General features: G+C 47.1%; 1 protein-coding gene across 1 annotated transcript in view; it reads left to right on the top strand.

Annotated features, from left to right (window-relative positions):
• The first annotated feature begins 5,073 nt into the window (after window positions 1-5,073).
• Window positions 5,074-18,798, top strand: part of RBM19 (RNA binding motif protein 19) — a 140,374-nt gene continuing 126,649 nt past the window's right edge. The window contains exons 1-7 of the mRNA XM_023204080.2: window positions 5,074-5,250; window positions 8,965-9,147; window positions 11,142-11,261; window positions 11,417-11,455; window positions 12,025-12,217; window positions 13,418-13,686; window positions 16,258-16,338. Coding sequence (XP_023059848.2) covers window positions 5,101-5,250; window positions 8,965-9,147; window positions 11,142-11,261; window positions 11,417-11,455; window positions 12,025-12,217; window positions 13,418-13,686; window positions 16,258-16,338 — 1,035 coding nt within the window. The 5' untranslated portion in view covers window positions 5,074-5,100. The remainder of the gene's footprint in view (window positions 5,251-8,964; window positions 9,148-11,141; window positions 11,262-11,416; window positions 11,456-12,024; window positions 12,218-13,417; window positions 13,687-16,257; window positions 16,339-18,798) is intronic.

Below are 18,798 nucleotides of genomic sequence, written 5' to 3'. Positions count from 1 at the left end.
TTTGCCAATCTCTGGTTTAAAACATATACAGACCAGGCACAGTGGCGTGCACCTGTGATCCCAGCACTTTGGGAGGCCAAGGCAAGAGGATCACTTGAGCCCAGAAATTTGAGACCAGCCTGGGCAACAAAGCCAGACCCTGTCTCTACAAAAAATTTAAAAATTAACTGGGTGTGGTGATTCATGCATGTAGTCCCAGCCACTTAGGAGGCTGAGGAAGGAGGATCACTTGTGCCCAGGAGGTGGAGGCAGCAATAAGCCATGATCACACCACTGCACTCCAGCCTGGGTGACAGAGCAAGACTTTGTCTCAAAAAAAAGAAAAAAAAAAAAAAAAAAGGCCGGGCACAGTCACTCATGCCTGTAATCCCAGCACTTTGGGAGACCGAGGCATGTGGATCACTTGAGGTCTCAAGTTTGAGACCAGCCTGGCCAACACAGTGAAACCCCATCTGTACTTAAAATACAAAACATTAGCCAGGCATGGTGGTGTGCACCTATAATCCCAATTACTGTCTCAAAAAAAAAAAAAAAAAAAAAAAGACAAAACCCAAAATAGATACATATTTATTAGTCTCCCTACAATTTTACCCCTCCAAAGCCATCCTTCAGAAATGACCACAATTAATATACATGCTTGTTGACTTTACCCTATAGTTAAGTATAAATATATGCAGATGTAGTTTATACATGATTAACATTTTTATGTATTAAAAATAATAGGTAATGTTTTCATAATGAAATATCAAAATTACAAGAGGTTACTCAAGGTAAAGGACATTTCCATCCATCCATATACCCACTTCCTCAGTCCCCTCCCCAGAAGCAACTGCTGTTACCACTTCCTCACATATCTTTTGAGATCATCTTTGCTTACATAAGTCATATATAGTGTCCCCTCCAAATTCCTATGCTGGAGTCTCAACCTTTCATATCTCACAAAGTGACGTTGTTTGGAAATAGAGTCTTTCTAGAAGTAACTATGTTAAAATGAGGTCATTAGGATGAGCTCTAATCCAATGTGACGGGTGTCTTTATAAAATGGGGAAGTTTGTACACAAACTCGTGGACACAGGGAGACTGTCATGTGGAGATGAAGGCTGAGATTGGGGTGACATGTCTGCAGGCCAAGGAGTATCAGAGATTGTCCGCACACCACCAGAAGTGAGACAGGGAGGAACAGACTCACCCTCATGGCTCTCAGAAGGCACCAGCACTGCCAACACCTTCATCTTGAACTTCTAGCCTTCAGAACTGCAAGACAATACATTTGGAAATTTACGAGTACCCTGTCAACCAACATGACAAGTATCTATGTATCCTCACCCACCTCCCTCCCGTTTTCTTTTTTTAACCTAAGTGACAGCATACGTAATAAATTCTTTAGTACATTGCTGGTTTTCACTTAACGATATATTTTGGAGATTGTCCCATGTGCTAATTCCTCTCCAACACCCCATCTCCTGTTCGCTGAGCCTGCTCCTCCACCCTGCTCTGTGCCCCAGATGCAATCTGTGTGCACTGCAACACCTGTGACCATGTCTCCAGCTTCCCGTTGGTTCAGCCAAGGGGAGGCTCCCGCAGGAAACTACAGCTGGGAAGAGAAAGAGGAGACAGGGTATTTATTCCCGACACACACACACCTGTGGTTCCACAGTGGCTTTTCTCTCTATAGCTCTAGTCCTTAAAGTGCGCCCCTCTTCCACAGCTTCTGGCATCACTGAGGCCCTGGGATGACATGTTCCGCTCTGCCCTTCAGCCCCAGGGGTGGTGATAGCTCCCCACTGTTGCTGGGCCCTAGGGTTTGACCGTCCTTTGTTGGTTCCCTTAACCCTTCCTGTATTCATTTTCTGTAGCTGCTGTCTCAAATTACCGCGAATTAGATGGCATAACAATGCAAAGTTGTTCTGTCACGTTTCTGGAGGCCAGAAGCCCCCAAAGCACCAGCAGGGCCATGCTCCCTCTAAAACCTCCAGGGGAGAGCCCTTCCTTGCTTCTTCCAGCTTCCAGGTCTTCATTGACTCGTGACTGCATCACTCCAGACTCTGCCTCCACCTTCACGTGATGTTCTCTGTGTGTCCTTTAAAAGGGTCCTAGATTTAGGGTCTACCAGGACAATTCAGGAGGATCTCATTTTGAGATCCTTAAGTACATTTGCAAAGACCCTTGATATGGTTTGGTTGTCTCCCCACCAAATCTCATCTTGAATTGTAGCTCCCACAATCCCCACGTATCCTGGGAGGAACCCGGTGGGGATAATTGAATCATGGGGGTGGTTCCCCCACACTGTTCTCATGGTAGTGAATAAGTCTCATGAGATCTGATGGTTTTATAAGGGGAAAGCCTTTCACTTGGTTCTCATCCTCTCTTGGCCTGCCACCATGTAAGACATCCCTCGCTCTTCCACCATGATTGTGAGGCCTCCCCTGTCATGTGGAACTGTGGGTCCATTAAATCTCTTTCCTTTATAAATTACCCAGTCTCGGGTATGTCTTCATTAGCAGCGTGAGAACAAACTAATATAACCCTTTTTGCAAATAAAGTCACATTTACAGCTTCCAGGGATCAGGATGCCCCCAGTGTGTGTGGTGGTGAGGGGACGGGGGATCATTCATCTCATTACTTTCAGATTTTCTTTCGTTAAATCTTTTTGAGTATACATCTGCGTCCTGCTGACTGATGCATTTCCTTCAAAAACGTTTATAGCTATATACCTACCTGTTTTTTAACAACTGCATGGAATTCTGTTGAATGGACAGACCTTAATTTACAATTAGCATTTAATGAACTCCTATTATCTGTCTCTTCGCGGTGCCCGGTGTGATGCTTTGCAAAGATAGATCTAAGGACACCCCTTTGGCAATATAATGTGGAGAGAACAAGTGGTCTCATCTATAACTCCGAACCTACACCGTCTGCTCCTCACCAGCGATTTCTGTAGGTTTATGCTGTGGCAGATGTATGAGCTCCCTGCATTTGGGTCTCAGTAGGAAAGAGGCATATTCAAGGACACCATGCTTGAGCTGGTCTTAGAGAGGGGATGGGAGTGGGTTCAGAAAGATATTTCAGTGGCCAAAAGCACATGAAAGATGCTGTTTCATTAATCACCGGGGAAATGCAAATCAAAACCATATTGAGTCACCACTGTACACCCACTAGAATGGCTATTATTATAAAGACCCAATAACAAACATTGGAGGAGATGTGGAGACATTTGAACCTTCATATACTGCTGGTAGGAATGTAAAATGGGGAAGCCACTTTGGATAACAGGTTACCAGGTTCTAAAAGGTTAAGTATAGAGTTACCATATGATCAGGCAATCCTACTCCTAGGAATATAGCCAAGAGAAATAAGAACATATGCCAACACAGGAACTTATAGGTAAATGTTCACGGCAAGATTATTCACAATAGCCACAGGGTGGAAACAATCCAAATGCCCATCAACTGATGAATAAATAAAATGTAGTACATCCATATATGTAATACTATTCAGCAAAAAAGTGTGGTGGCTCACGTCAGTAATCCCAGTTCTTTGAAATGTCAAGACAGGTGGATTGCTTGAGCCCAGGAATTCAAGACCAGCCTGGGTAACATGTTGAAACCTCGTCTTTACCAAAAAATTACCAAAAAAAAAAAATTAGCCAGGCATGGTGGCATGTGCCTGTAGTCCCAGCTACTCAGGAGACTGAGGTGGGAGAATGGCTTGAGCCTGGGAGGCGGAGGTTGCAATGAGCTGAGATTGTGCCACTGCACTCCAGTAGGGGTGACAGAGCCAGAAACTGTCTCAAATAAATAAACAAATAAATAAAGTACCGATTCATGCTGCAACATGGAAGAACCTTGAAAACATTATGCTAAGTGAAAGAAGTCAATCACAAAAGACTACATATTGTATTATTCCATTTATATGAAATGTCCATAATAGACAAATCCGTAGAGACAGAAAGTAGATTATCAGGGGGATAATTAGTGGTTATCAGGGGGAAGGGAGAGGGAAGAATTGGCAGGTTATAGCTAAAGGGTGCGGTGTTTCTTTGGGGGTAATGAAAATGTCCTAGCATTGATTGTGGTGATGGCTGCACACCTCTGTAAATATACTCAGCACTGTTTAATTGTGCACCGCAAGTGGATGAATTGTATGGTTTGTGATAAAGCTGTTAACAATAAGAAGTGAGGAGGGAATGTCTTTTAGGTGAAGGAAATTGCAAAAGCGTGGGAGCAACGTCCAGTGCAGCTGAGGCACTGTGGGGAAACGGAAAGGAAATACTGTCATTCAAGAGCGAAAATAGGGGTTTTCATGGGATGTCTCCATCCAAGAGTGGGTACTGAGAATGCTCAGAGTAGCAATAGGAAGATAACATCCCTTTTACGTTCTCACCTCCTGAACCCCTAGCATAATAAAGAATTATTCCCATTTTACAGAAGTAGACACAAAGGCTCAGAGGCCATTTTGGCCAAGATCTCTCAGCTAGAAGATTGGCCAGCTGAGAGTTCCAAACATTAGGAAGGGAGGCAAAACGCTTGTGGTGTTGGGGTTGAAGGCGTAGAGACTCACTGTAGGGCCCTAGGCAGCCCCCAGTTCGAATCTGACTTTCCAATTCATAGTTTTAAGACTTTGAGCAAGCTGCTTTACACGCACGATTCCCAGTTTATCTGCCTGCAAAATGAGAGCCTTTATTTCCAACATGCTCACTTCAAGTATTTACACAAAAGGCTCAATACTTGATTTATGTTTGCTGACAATCTCTCTAAGCTTCACTTTCTCCATTGCTACCAGGGACGCAAGGGTCCCTAATCTTGCCCCCGTTCTCAGGGCAGTCCTAGGGCTCAACAATAAAAATAAAGTAGGAAAACGGCGAGAACGCGACTGCTCTGTTGGCGCCACCCTTAACACCGAGCGGACCCGGCGCACGTTACTGACCGGCGCCCCCTGCTGCCTTCGCCGCTGTACTGGCGTCTCCAGAATCGGCCCAAGACCCTGCGCCTGCGCAAAATGCAAGCGCTCAGGCCCACCCCTTGTGGGGTGTGACTTCACTGAGTGGCTTTTATTTAGCCACGCCTACTTCCGGACAGATCAGGCCGAGGTCTCAGCCACATGACTGTGTTCCGGCTCGGCAAAGATGGCGGCGCCCAGGGCGGTAGCGTGAAAGTTGTTGGTGGAAGACGCTGTCCAGTCGTGTTGGAATCAAAACAGCGGGGACCCTGCGCCATGTCGCGACTGATCGTGAAGAATCTCCCGAATGGGGTGAGTGCAGAGGCAGGAGTTGGGAATCTGAAATGAGACCAGCCGGGAGCTGTGAAGTAGGGAAGAGATGCCGGGAGGTAATGGAAGATTTTTTGCTCTGGGGCAGGACTCCGGGCCAATTCCGAACTCAAAAAGGGCGGGATCCTGGGCTTATCCCCATTTGATCCCGGGGAAAGAGGAATAGTGACTGCTTACGGTTTCACAACTGGTTGTTTGGTACCTGACTTCTAACCCAACTCTTCCCGGGGAGGTGACAACTCCCACCTTGTGGCGAATGCCCTGCTCCCACAACCTCTTTCATTCGATCACTATTTTTTAGTTGTTGACCTGGGACATTGTCCAACACTGTATTTATATTCCTTTCCCAGTCTGGAGACTGTGTGGGGAAGACATGAGGAATATTAATGTGCGGACCTGCATTCCAATTCCCACTCCCATCCTTAGGGCAAGTAGGAATACGGAGTGGGTAAAGGGCTTTACAGCATTTATCTAGTAAGTGGGGAGTGGTGACCCAGCCACACTTTTTTGTTTCGCTAGAGCCCAGCACAGAACTCGACACATGGTAGGCAAAATAGGTGAATGTAGGTAGTACTAGATGATTAGATGCAGTGGGCTCGAATAGATCATCCTTTTTTCTCTTTGTCGCTGTTTTTTTTTGTTGTTGTTGTTTTGTTTTGTTTTTTTTTAAATGGATTACTGATCCATCCATCAGGTTAGACAGTGTCTCTTGATGCCTTGCTTTGTGGGATGAGGATTTTTAGCGTAGCTGCACTTCCTTTCCCTCCCAAATTCAGCTTTGTTGTGCTTCACTGTGTAGTTGATTCTCTTATCACTGTTTGTCTTATATCCTTTTTTTTCTCTCTCTCTCTCGCATGGTTTTTGTTTTGTTTTGTTTTGTTTTGAAATGGAGTCTGGCTCTGTCGCCCAGGCTGGAGTGCGGTGGCGCAATCTCGGCAGTCTCCAGTCACAGCAACCTTTGCCTCCCGGGTTCAAGCGATTCTCCTGCCTCAGCCTCCCAAGTAGCTGGGACTACAGGCACGCGCCACTACACCCAACTAATTTTTGTATTTTTAGTAGAGACGTGGGGTTTCGCCATGTTGGCCAAACTGGTCTCGAACTCCTGACCTCAGGTGATCCACCGCCTCGGCCTCCCAAAGTGCTGGGATTACAGGGCTGAGCCACTGCGCCTGGCCCCCATTTCTATTTTAATGTTGTGAGTTTTTTCCTTTCCTTTTTTTTCCCCCCCTTTGTCAGGTGGGACAAAGGAACTTTGTAACACACGGTTTTCAAAATTCAAGCAGTATAGTAAGTAGCAAAGTCTTTGCTCTGTCCTACCTTCCTTCTCTGTCCAGGAGGAATCATCTTCATTGATTTGTTTTTGGGACTCCTCACATGTATCTCTGTATATTCAAGGAGTGTACCTTCCTCCTTTTGACCTGCCTGCCCCAGTGACTATCTGCTAGGCCTCAACTATGAAAAATAAGGAATTTAGATCATCTGTTCCTCCCCTCCAGTGTCTGTAATATTCTTGTTTTTAATTCTCCTGTCATCATCTCTGAGCAGTATTCTTAAAAATATCTATTTTAGCATGGCTGCACTTCCTTTTCTTCCCAAATTCAGCTTTGTTGCACTTCACGGTACAGTTGACTCTCTTATTGTTTGTCTTATCTCATGAATGAAAGAATAACAAAAACAAGGGCAGTTGCAGCCGACACTTGGAGAGTTTACTATGTGCCAGGCGCTGTTCCAGGTGCTTTAGGTAAAGTAACATTTAATCCTCACCTCATCCCTGTGAGGTAAGTTTTATTTTTACATCCATTTTAAAGATAAAGAAACCAAGATACAGAGAGGTGCAGGGATTGAATTGAGCAGTCTTTTTCTAGAATTTGCATTCCTCACCACTACACCTGACTCTCTCTTAGCATGATTATCTGCACTGGTCTTAATTATTTTCAACAAATATTTAGTATTGAGTACTTGTGATATTGCCGACACTGTAGATAGAGGTGGATAAGCCTGGGTCCTTATTTTTAACGGAACTTGCAGCCTAGCAGAAAAGAGAGGCACCAGATTATTATGATGCAAGGTGCATCATTGAAATATGAACAGGGTGCTATGGGAGCACAGTGAGGGCTGGTTATCTCATCCACCTAAGGCATCTAAGAAAGGCCTCTTGGAATATGAGATGATTAAACTGAGAATGAGGAGTTAGCCAGGGCCTGTCTTGGGAAATGTCACCCAGAGGGGACAACCAAAGTAAAACCTCAGAGGTGAGAAGGCTGTGAGGAGTTTGGCAAACGTGGTGCTGAAGAGGTTGGTCGGGGCAGATCTTGAAGAATTGCATGTTTGCCTTTAGATGCTTGTCCTTGAGACTTTGGTGCCAGAAAGTCACCAAAAGGTTTTTGACAAAGGAATGATGGATTCAGACTTGAGCCTGGTCTCTCCCAGGCACTGAGGACTTGAATTCACTGTCTTCTATATTTCTGAATTGAGTCACAAACCTTGATTCTGTAGGCCTTGGGCAGATCATTTATCCCTTCTGAGTTTCATTTTCTCCTCTATAAAATGTGCATAAAAATGCCTAACTCACAGTGTGATTGAGATTTTGATGAGATCAGTTAGTAAGAAGCTACCTCAGAAAATGTCATCTTCTAGTTGGACTGCCAAGGCCTCTAGCTTCTTGCATTTTCAAACTTGTTTTGGCTGTTGGTGGGCCCTGAATGTCCCCTCAACTCCACTACCACACACACTAATCTCCCAGTATCTGCTTAGAAAACTGAGTTGTGAGGGTAGCCTGGCTGCAGTGAAGATGGTGAGAAGCCAGGAGCCTGTTTTCCATAGTGTGGGGCTTCTTGACCAAATTATAATATTAGTGTGTTAGTTTTTAATGCAGCTATAGAAAATTCGCACAAACTCAGTGGCTTAAACAATCCAAATTTGTTATCTTACAGTTTTGCAGGTCGGAAATCCTAAAATCAAGGCTTTATCAGGGCTGCAGTCCTTCTGGGAAGCTCTATAGGAGCATCTGTCCCTTTGCCTTTTTTCAGCTTCTAGAAGCACCTGTCTTCCTTGGCTCATGGTTATATACTCCATTTTTGGAGCCAATAGGATAACATCTTCCAATCTCCTCTGTTTCCATCTTCTCTCATCTTCCTGCCTCCCTCTCGTAAGGACCCATGAGGTGACATTGGGCCTGGCTGCATAGTCCAGGTCATCTCCCCATCTCCACATCAGTCACACCTGCCAAGTCCCTTTTGCCATGTAAGGTAACATATCCACAGGTTCCAGGGATTAGGATGTGGGCATCTTTTTGTGGGAGGCTTCATTGACAAAGATATATATAGCTTACCCTGCCTGTTCATTCATTCATTTATTCCGACAAGTATTTATTAGATATCTACTATGTAGCAGACATAATACTACTTCTGTCATTGGTCTTATCCTCATAGGAGCCCCATAGGGTAGGAAGATGTCATCTGCAGCCGTTATGAGTCATGATTTCCACATCAGTGAGTGGTTCAGGGACTTTCTCAAGGCCACACAACTCGTGCTAGAGTCACAGCTGGAACCTATTGTAGCTAGAAAAGCACACTCTGCCCCTCTTCATTTAAGGCCACCCTTAGAGAATCTCATGACCTCAGGTTTCCAGCCCATTTTGTCCCCTTGCTCTGGGGACTTTCCAGTTTGTCTCTCATTCCTCTCCCTCTGTCCTAGATGAAGGAGGAGCGTTTCAGGCAGCTGTTTGCCGCCTTCGGCACGCTGACAGACTGCAGTCTGAAGTTCACCAAAGATGGCAAGTTCCGCAAGTTTGGCTTTATTGGCTTCAAGTCCGAGGAAGAGGCCCAAAAGGCACTGAAGCATTTCAACAAGAGCTTCATCGACACATCCCGGATCACAGTGAGTGGGCGGGAGTCTCACCCTTACCTGCCTGTCGAGTGTGATGTTGTTTGATCTTTCACTCAACACTTGAGTTCAAAGACCATCCCTCTTCACTTTGTGATGTCTTTGGTCTTCTTCCTCACTGATTCACACACTTTCATGTGCATACGAATCACCTGAGAGCTTGTTATAACAGCTTCCTGGGCCCGTCCCCAGAGCATCTGATTCAGTGCATGGAGGCAGGACCCAAGAATTCACACATCCAGCAAGCTGCTGGTCTGAGGCCCACACCTTGAGAACCACAGCTCCACCTCATGCATTCACTCATGCATTTAGCAAGCACTCAGTGATGCTGGGAACTTAGAGAAAAAGGTGATATCTCAGCCCCTGTCCTCATGGAGCCAGCTGCCTCTGGGCAGGCGGGGGGCCGATAGGTCAGCAGGCTGCTTTGGCTCAGTGACATCAGTGCTATGATGAGGTGAGCCCCAGGGACTGTGGGAGAGCAAAGATCTCTAGCCTGACTGGGGAGGAGTCAGGAAAGCTTCCTGGAGGAGGGGGCTCCACTTCAGGTCACTCATGTATTTAGTGACATCGTAAAAACATGTCTAACGCTTTTTGAGAAGGAAAAAACAGATGATGGACAAATACAGGTATGTCTCATGTGATCCCATTTAGACACAATCGTATTCCTCCATACATATATGATAAATGCATAGAAGGCCATAGGATAGGATTTGTACCAAAATACTAATCATTCCTCTCTATGAGTGATAGGAATTGGGGTACTTTTTTTTAACTTTCATTGTACTTTTGTATATTATTTGAATTTTGTACCATGAGTACATGTCATTATTATAGAAATAACAAGCCTATTTTGAAAGTGTGCACAAAAGGGATTGTAACTGGCCAGGTGTGGTGGCTCATGCCTATGCCAGCACTTTGGGAGGCTGAGGTGGGAGGATCACTTGAGGCCAGGAGTTCAAGACCAGCCTGTGCAAAATAGCAAGACTGCGTCTTTACAAAAATAAAAAAAATTAGCCGGGCATGGTGACATGTGCCTGGAGTCCTAGGTATTCAGAAGGCTGAGACAAGAGGTTCTCTGGAGCCCAAGGGTTTGAGGCTGCAGTGAGCTATGATCATGCCACTGCAGTCCAGCCTGGTCAATGGAGTGAGACCCTGTGTCTTAAAAAGGACTGCAACCAGATGGCAGCTCCTTCCCCTAGGGGCAGTGGTTGGTTGACCAGCATCAGCCTTAACCGTGGCTGGGAGTGGCTGGCAGTGGTGGATGCCTGAATAACCAGCGCTCTCAAAGTCCTCTCAGAGGAATGTATTGGAGGTTTTAGGGCCTGAATGATGCATCAGCTCAGACTGGGTCTCCAGTACTCTTCCGTCCCTCCAGTGGTCACCTCACTGTCGCTATCACTCTAGAATTGTTCTCTGGAGCCAGATGAGCTCACTTTATGATAATTAACCTAAGGCAGTGTGGGGTAACCCTGGTAGCCACTGCCCCACATTGCCCTACCCAGAGCCTGACTGAGTGCTTGGCCCAGGTCATCTCGCCACCCTGTAGAGTGGATGGTTAAGAACTCAGGTTCCAGAGCCCAGAGACCCCTTGAGTACCAGTCTTCACTCTGTCACTTACTACCTGGGTAACCCAGAGCAATTGACTTCTTGATGCTTCAGTTTCTTGATCTGAATTGTAGAAAGTCGTAGCTGTCACTGATGTGAGAGGCTCAGTGTGTCAGTACTTGCAGAGCACGTTAGACAGTACCTGGTATGTGGAATTCCTCAGTAAGTGGCAGCTATTACCATTATAGTATTACAGACTCATACTGCTAGACTGTTAAAGTATTACATTCTAGACTTGAAGAAGAAAGCCCAGGCTAAGGGGCGATGTGTAATCTACTTCAGCAAACTCAGCTAGGCAGTGGCAGTTGTCTAAAATGCCTGAGCTCCCAGGTGCCGAAGGGCAGCACCTAACACCTGGGTGCCGTGGCTCTTTTCCCACACAGGTGGAGTTCTGCAGGTCATTTGGGGACCCGGCCAAACCCAGAGCCTGGAGCAAACATGCCCAGAAACCAAGCCAGCCCAAGCAGCCTCCAAAAGACTCTACTACTCCAGAAATTAAGAAAGTATGTAAAGGGTCACTCTGGCCTCTGGCCTCAGTGCTCACAGGGTAGTCACTCCCTTTTGGTTCCTGAAGATGGGCCCTCCCAAGTCAATGCAGTTCTGTTTCCCAGCTCTCTTCATCTGTGTGACCCTCACTCTCTGTGCCTTCTGTTTTCAGGACGAGAAGAAGAAAAAGGTGGCAGGTCGGCTGGAGAAGGTGAGTCTGTCCTGTTGCCCAAGAGGGAGGGAGTGTGGGCAGCAGGTGGAAGAGGCTGGAGACTGGAGAGGGTAGAGGTTGGGAGAGGGTGGAGGCTGAAGAGAGTGAAGAGGAAGGAGGCTGGAGAGGGTGGAGGCTGGAGAGGGTAGAGGCTGGGAGAGGGAGGAGGCTGGGAAAGGGAAGAGACTGGAGAGGGTAGAGGCTGGGAGAGGGAAGAGGCTGGAGAGGATGGAGGCTGGGAGAGGGAGGAGGCTGGGAAAGGGAAGAGACTGGAGAGGGTAGAGGCTGGAGAGGATGGAGGCTGGCCCTGGGACTCGGAGAGCTGTGCCTCTGGTCTCCCCTGGCTTTGTCTTCATGTCCTCTTAGTTTTGTCTGGTGAGGAGTCAACTCTGCCTTCCTCAGAACTGACCCAGCTGAACCTCGGGGTCCTCTAGAAATTGGGGGAAATGAGCTTGAGGGATCTTCTCACCCGCCTAAGAGTTAGAAAGATCGGGCCCCACCTGAGCCTTCCCTGCCTCTTCCTGTCCCTTTTTCCCGTGTCCCTGCTGCCCGGGTTCTGGTGCCACCAGCTGAAGGAGGATACAGAGTTCCAGGAGTTTCTGTCAGTTCATCAGAGGCGAGCGCAGGCAGCCACTTGGGCGAACGATGTCCTGGATGCTGAGCCCTCGAAAGGGAAGAGCAAGCCGGCCAGCGACTACCTGAACTTCGACTCCGATTCTGGGCAGGAGAGTGAGGAGGAGGGAGCCGGGGAGGACCTGGAAGGTGAGGGCATGGGGACTGTGTGCTCCAGGTGCACGGACCTGTGCTTGCCATTGGGCTTATCGGCACTGGGGGCCCCTCTGTGCCAGACTCTAGGAGTCAGGTGAGCCCTTGAGCTCTCCAGTCGGGGGGGGGGGGGGGGGGCGGGTGATGATCCCTCTGCAGGTGCGTCTGCCTTCACTGATCCTACTTGGGTATTCAGTCAGTCAGTCAATCACTCAACAAGTATTTCTTGAGCACCTGCTATCTGCCAGGCATACTTCAGGCATTGGGACCATGTTGATAAGCAAAAGACAGAAGGGTCTGTTCCCCCATGGAGCTGTGGTTATGGTTGTGGAGAGGAACAATAAGCAAATAAGTCCACTGTCGGGTATATCATAGGATGATGAATGCTACAGAGAGAAAGCAGGAAAGGGGGACAGGAGAGTTATCAGGGAAGGCCTCCCTGAGGAGGTGAGGGAGTGAGCCTTTGTCCTCAGAAGGGGTTTGAGGTGTCGGGGGAGGCCTGGCGGGCAAGGGAGCAACTGCAACACAGGAGAATATTTGCTTGGTGGAGAGCTGGGAGTCTATTTGGGTCTAAAGGTGAGAGGATGTGCATTTAGTGCAGTTATGCCTGGTAATGTTTCTGTGCTAAGTTCACATCCGAGGAACTCAGGGGACTTGGTGGGACACGGTAGGGGAGAGGAGAAGAAAGGGGTTCCAGGCAGGGGAACAGCAAAGACACAGAGGAAAGGAAAATGCATGGGCTTGAGGGCCTTGATGTGGGTTGGGATGGCTGGAGCAGGAGGAGACAGTAGGAGAAGCCCGCGCAGCCGTCCCTGATGAGGAGCTTGAGTTTCACCCTGAGCATCCAGAAACCCCTGGAGGGTGTTAAGCAGAGACTGACCGTCCTGTACCTACTCTGAAAAGGGTCATGGAGGCTGCCATATAGAGAGAACTGGGAAGACATGGCTGGTGGCAGGGAGCCAGGAGCTCAATGTGTGGCACAGAGAATATCAAAGCTGCAGTAGCCCCACCCCTGTGGCACTGCTAATCAGAGGACTTACGGGGGATGCTGGGCACAGGGGCCATGGACACAGTGTGGCGAGGACACCAGGGCGTGGGGCCTCAGGCCTGTCACTAGGAGGACCATCTGCCATTTGCTGCCTCCGAACTCTGGTTTGCTCATAGCGATCACTGATCTCAGCCTCCCTGTGTTTCCAGAAGAGGCAAGCCTCGAACCGAAGGCAGCTGTGCAGAAGGAGCTGTCAGACATGGATTACCTGAAATCCAAGATGGTGAAGGCCGGGTCGTCCTCTTCCTCGGAAGAAGAGGAGAGTGAAGATGAAGCCGTGCACTGTGATGAAGGGAGTAAGGCCGGGGAAGAGGCTTCCTCCGCCACCCCAATCCTGCAGGAAAGAGGCAGCAAGGGTGCAGGCCAAGAGCGAGGGACGCCAGCTGGGAAAAAGAGGCCACCGGAGGCCAGAGCTGAGGTGCGTGTGTACCCCGCAGACGCCAAGGGAGGAGGTCCGCTCTCCTGCCTGCCCATGGTCCCCACAGCTCCTCTGTTAGGAGAGTGGAATGTTGGGGAAAGATGCAGCTCTGCAGTGCGAAGGCTTCCCGATCTTGGCCCTGCCGCTTGCTCGCCGTGTGTCCTTTCTGCATTTCTTTTCTGTTTTTATTTTTATTTTATTTTATTTTATTTTATTATTTTATTTCATTTTATTTATTTTATTTTACTGAGATGGAGTCCCGCTCTGTCGCCCAGGCTGGAGTGTGGTGGTGCGATCTCAGCTCACTGCAACCTGCGCTTCCTGGGTTCAAGTGATTCTCCTGCCTCAGCCTCCCGAGTAGCTGTGATTATAGTCATGCACTACCACACCCAGCTACTTTTTTGTATTTTTAGTCAAGATGGGGTTTTGCCATGTCAGCCAGGCTGGTCTCAAACTCCTGACCTCAAGTGATCCACTCACCTCAGCCTCCCAAAGGGCTGGGATTACAGGCATGAACCACTGCACCCCGCCTCTGCATTTATTTTCTGTTGCTAACCTGGAGAGGTCACCTGCCTTCCAGAAATTGCCTATAAGTAGGGGGACAAATTATTATGCACACTAAGTTAAAAGTGAGATGCTAGTCCAATGGGCTGCCAGGCTGTGGATGTAGTTACTGCAGGTCTAATGACTACAGATACAGAGACCAACTGTCCTGGGCAAACTGGAGCAGCCCGGTCAACACACCCACATCCCACCAATGGGGCGGGAGTGAGCTGAGTGATGGCTCTGAGCCTTTATCCTTTGTATTTAGTAACAACACAGGCAGAGGGGTGCAGGGCAGTCATCAGCAATACTAGGGAGGATCAACTGAGCCTGCGCTACACACCAGGCACCATGCATACCATGCCGTTGCATCTCATTACAATCGTGAGGGCAGGTATTGCTCTTGTTCCATTTTACAGATGAGGAAACTGAGGCCCGGAGAAGGAAGGTGCCTCAGCCAAGGTCATGGCTGGGAAGTGGTGGGTTCAGGACTTAGCCCCAGGTCTTTGGGGTCTGAAGTCGAGATCATAAACATGGGCGCTTCCCTGGAGGTCAGCCAACTCGTCTCCGACCTGGGAGTCCTCTCTGCATCAGAGACAGAGCAGTTTGACATGTTGTCCAGGTCCCTGTTCCCTCCTTTCTGTGAAGTATCACTTCTCTCCCTGCCTGGCCCTGTATTTTCTTTTTTTTTTTCCCTGTTTTTTTAAGACAGTCTTGCTCTGTCACCCAGGATGGAGTGCAGTGGTGCAGTCTCAGCTCACTGCAGCCTCTGCCTCCCGGGTTCAAGTGATTCTCATGCCTCAGCCTCCTGAGTTGCTGGGATTACAGGCACATGCCACCACGCCCAGCTAATTTTTGTATTTTTAGTAGAGATAGAGTTTCACCATATTAGCCAGGCTGATCTCGAGCTCCTGGCCTCAAGTGATCCACCCACCTCAGCCTCCCAAATTGCTGAGATTACAGGTGTGAGCCACTGCACCTGGCCCCAGCCCTGTATTTTCAAATGAGATGAAAGCAGGCTTCATCCTCCTCTTTTGTTTCCTCTTTTCCCTTTCTTCTTCCTCCCTCCTTTTATTTTCTGCCTCTTCTAATTATGCACCCTGTCTTTTTTTTTTTTTTTACCCCAAAATTGTATATTTCAGAGAAGTAGTAGAGTGTGGGGAAGTCAGAATTATGAGTTCAAATCCCAGCTCCATCATTTAGTAGCTGTTGGTCCTTAGGTGAGATACTTTACTTCCTTCAGCCTCTTAATTTTCATCTACAAAAAGACACTCATGGTAGCACTGCTCCCTGCCTCTGGTTTCTGACCCTGTGGCTAAGTATATGCTGGAATTCTAGAATCTTCAGATTTTAGGAAGAGAACTCTCTGAAATGAAGTACCCCCAGCAGGGCTCACTCCCCTCTGCCTACCTTGTTACTAAATACAAGATAAAAGGCAGCACCCCATCGTCTTTTTCTGCAATGCATAGACAAGACTGCTTGCGCTGCGTGAATCAGCATAAGCTGTAAATGGGCTCACAGCCACTCACAGCAGGCTTTGCTGGGAAGTGCATTCGAGTCGGGGCAGGTTTTGTTGCCATAAAAGTTACTAGAAAGTTAGGTTTTTCAGAGCTGTTTGGATTCCAGAATTGCGGGGAAAAGACATCCGGAACCCATAATCCCCACTGGATTGTTGTAAAGATTTAGTAGATCACTGGCATCTGTAAAGTGCTTGACTCAGTGTCTGGCACTGATAAGCCCTGCACAGTGGTACTGGCAGCCCTGTTCTTCAGGGCTCCTGTCCAAGTGCCCATAGCTTGCCAGGCTCTGGTTCCAGCCCTCATCTCAGGGGCACATGGAGACTTGGCATCACCTAGCCCCACCTCTGGCCAGACTCCATGCACGGTAGACATGGATTCTTCCCAGTGTTCCCCAGTTCTCCCTGACAGCAGGCACCTTCTCTGGCACTGAAATGTCCCAGTGTGCCACCTTCTGCAGCTGTATGAAGCGTTAGTGTGGCCACTTCTGTTTGTTTTTCTGATCACTCAGACAGAGAAACCAGCAAACCAGAAGGAGCCCACCACCTGCCACACCGTGAAGCTGCGGGGAGCCCCGTTCAATGTCACAGAGGTATGTGCTGACTGAGGACAAGGGTCGGGAGCCTGTGGGAGCAGGAGACGAGGGTGGGAAGGCCAGGAGCCTTTGGTGCATGGGGGCGTTAGAGTCAGTTGAGGACATGAGCTGGAAGGAATTGGGGGCCAAAAAGACTGAGAAATAAGATCTCTGGCATTGCCAGGGTCAGGAAACAGGGATGGCTACACCAAGACAAAGGAGGTTCTGGTTTCACTCACTGGTACCCATACCAGGGTGGACACACTCTGTTAGAGAAAAGGGTGGGGGTTGGGTCAGCCAGTAAATATTTAAGGCTTCGTGATCAACATGGTCTGTGTTGTGACTACTCACGCTGCTCTTATAGCAAGGAAGCAGTCTCAGAAAGTAGGTAAAAATAGATAAAACTTTATTTACAAAAACAGCCAGTGGGCCAGATTTGGCTTGTGGACTGTAGTTTGCTGCCTTTGGGTCTGTAACAGCAGAAGAACACTTTTAATTTTCACTCTTCATGAAAGTAATAGAAGTTCAAGATAGAAAATTCAAAACCGTGTAGCTAAATAAAACATATTTAAAAATTGCCTCTAAGTAGGATGTCTACTAAATTATCATGTACACTAAACTGAGAGTGAGAGGGGTGCTACCCCAATGGGATGCCAGGCTGTGGATGTAATTACCACGGGTCTAATGGCTCCAGATACAGTGACAACTCATCCCAGGCAAACTAGGGCTGTCCGGCCAACACACCTGTGTCCTACCCAGTGACATCCACTGCTACGTTTTGGATGTGTCTTCTTAGATGGTTTTTGTTTTATTTTCCTTTGTTTTTAGTTTTTGGTTTTGTTTTTTGTTTTTTGTTTTTTTGTGTGTGAGACAGGGTCTCGCTGTGTTGCCCAGGCTGTAGTACAGTGGTGCCATCATAGCTCACTGAAGCCTCTTGGACGTTTTTGTCTTTGTATGTCTAAGAAGCAATCCTTTACTGGGAACTCTTTGGAAACCCCTTTTTCCTCCTCATCACAATATGTCATAGACCTCTTTGAATATTGAATATACTCTGTTACAGCAGCAGTTTTTATACTCATGCTCTTCCTTACTCAGGGTAAACTTCTACAGGTTTACTCAGTCCCCTAAATTGGGACATGGGAGTTATATCCAATTTTTTGCTGTTATAATAATTCAGTTCCTTGGGATCAGGGGTGAGCAGACTTCGTCTGTAAAGGCCAGATGGTAAATATTTTAGGCTTTGTAAGCCATTTCATCTCTGTCACATATTCGTTGTTTTCTCTTTTTTTGGTAAATAATCCTTTAAGATGTAAAAACCATTTTTAGCTTGCAAGCCAGACAAAAGCAGACCATGGTGGTATTTGGCCCATGGGCCATAGTTTGCTGATCTTTGCTCCAGATAAATATTCTGTATAGGCACATGCGTATACAATTCTAAGGCTTTGGCACAGAATATCAGTTGCCCTCTGGGAGCATTGCTAGTTGATACTCCCTGTAGCAGAGTCTACAAGTGCCCATTTTCCTGAACCCTGGGTATTATTAATGTTTTATCAGTGATAGGTAAAATTGGTATCTCATGTTAATTTATATTTTAAATTATTTATAAGATGGATCATGCTCTCTCACATTTGTAGATCATGTATATCTTGTTGTTGTTGTTTTGAGACAGGGTTTCACTTTTATCTCCCAGGCTGGAGTACAATGGTGTGATCTCAGCTCACTGCAACCTCCACCTCCCGGGTTCAAGTGATTCTTCTCCTGCAGCCTTCCGGGTAGCTGGGATTACAGGCACCCGTCACCATGCCCAGCTAATTTTTGTATTTTTAGTTAAAGACAGGGTTTCACCATGTTGGCCAGGTTGGTCTCGAACTCCTGACCTCAGGTGATCCTCCCGCCTTGGGCTCCCAAAGTGCTGGTATTACAGGTGTGAGCCACCCCACCTGGCCAATATATCTTCTCTTTTGGAAAGTGCTCATTCATGTCTTTTGCCCTTTTTTCTCTTGAAATCTTTTTCTGTTCTGGTACTCTATGTTTATAAATTTCCGAATTACAACTTATCAAACTTCATAGTAGCAAGCATTTAGGTTTTATTAAACTCACTGAGTTGTCTTGTAATTTTGTCAGAATTCTTTCAGTACCAACCATTCTGAAAATCACATGCTTTAATTAACAAAGCAAAAACCACGAGGTGGCTGCTTGCAAAACTAATACACAAAAACCAAATACTCAGGCTTACCGAGAAGTGAAAAAAGCCAGATTTAATCCCAAGTATATAAAATTATCTAGGGGGGAAACAATGCCTTAAAATGCTGATAGTGACACTGCTATTTTATATTTATATTACTCATTTCTTCTCCAATTTTCTTTTTCAAATTTTTTCCAAGGTAATTGGAGAAGAGATATGTATAAGGAAAGAGAAAAACTAAAGAATGAAACGCGTTGTAATCCTTTCTGATTCAGAAATTTGCCCCATGTCTT

Source organism: Piliocolobus tephrosceles, chromosome 10 (assembly GCF_002776525.5).
Source record: "Piliocolobus tephrosceles isolate RC106 chromosome 10, ASM277652v3, whole genome shotgun sequence".
Taxonomy (NCBI): domain Eukaryota; kingdom Metazoa; phylum Chordata; class Mammalia; order Primates; family Cercopithecidae; genus Piliocolobus; species Piliocolobus tephrosceles.
Note: the sequence above shows the minus strand (reverse complement) of the source record. Positions and strands in the feature narration are given on the sequence as shown.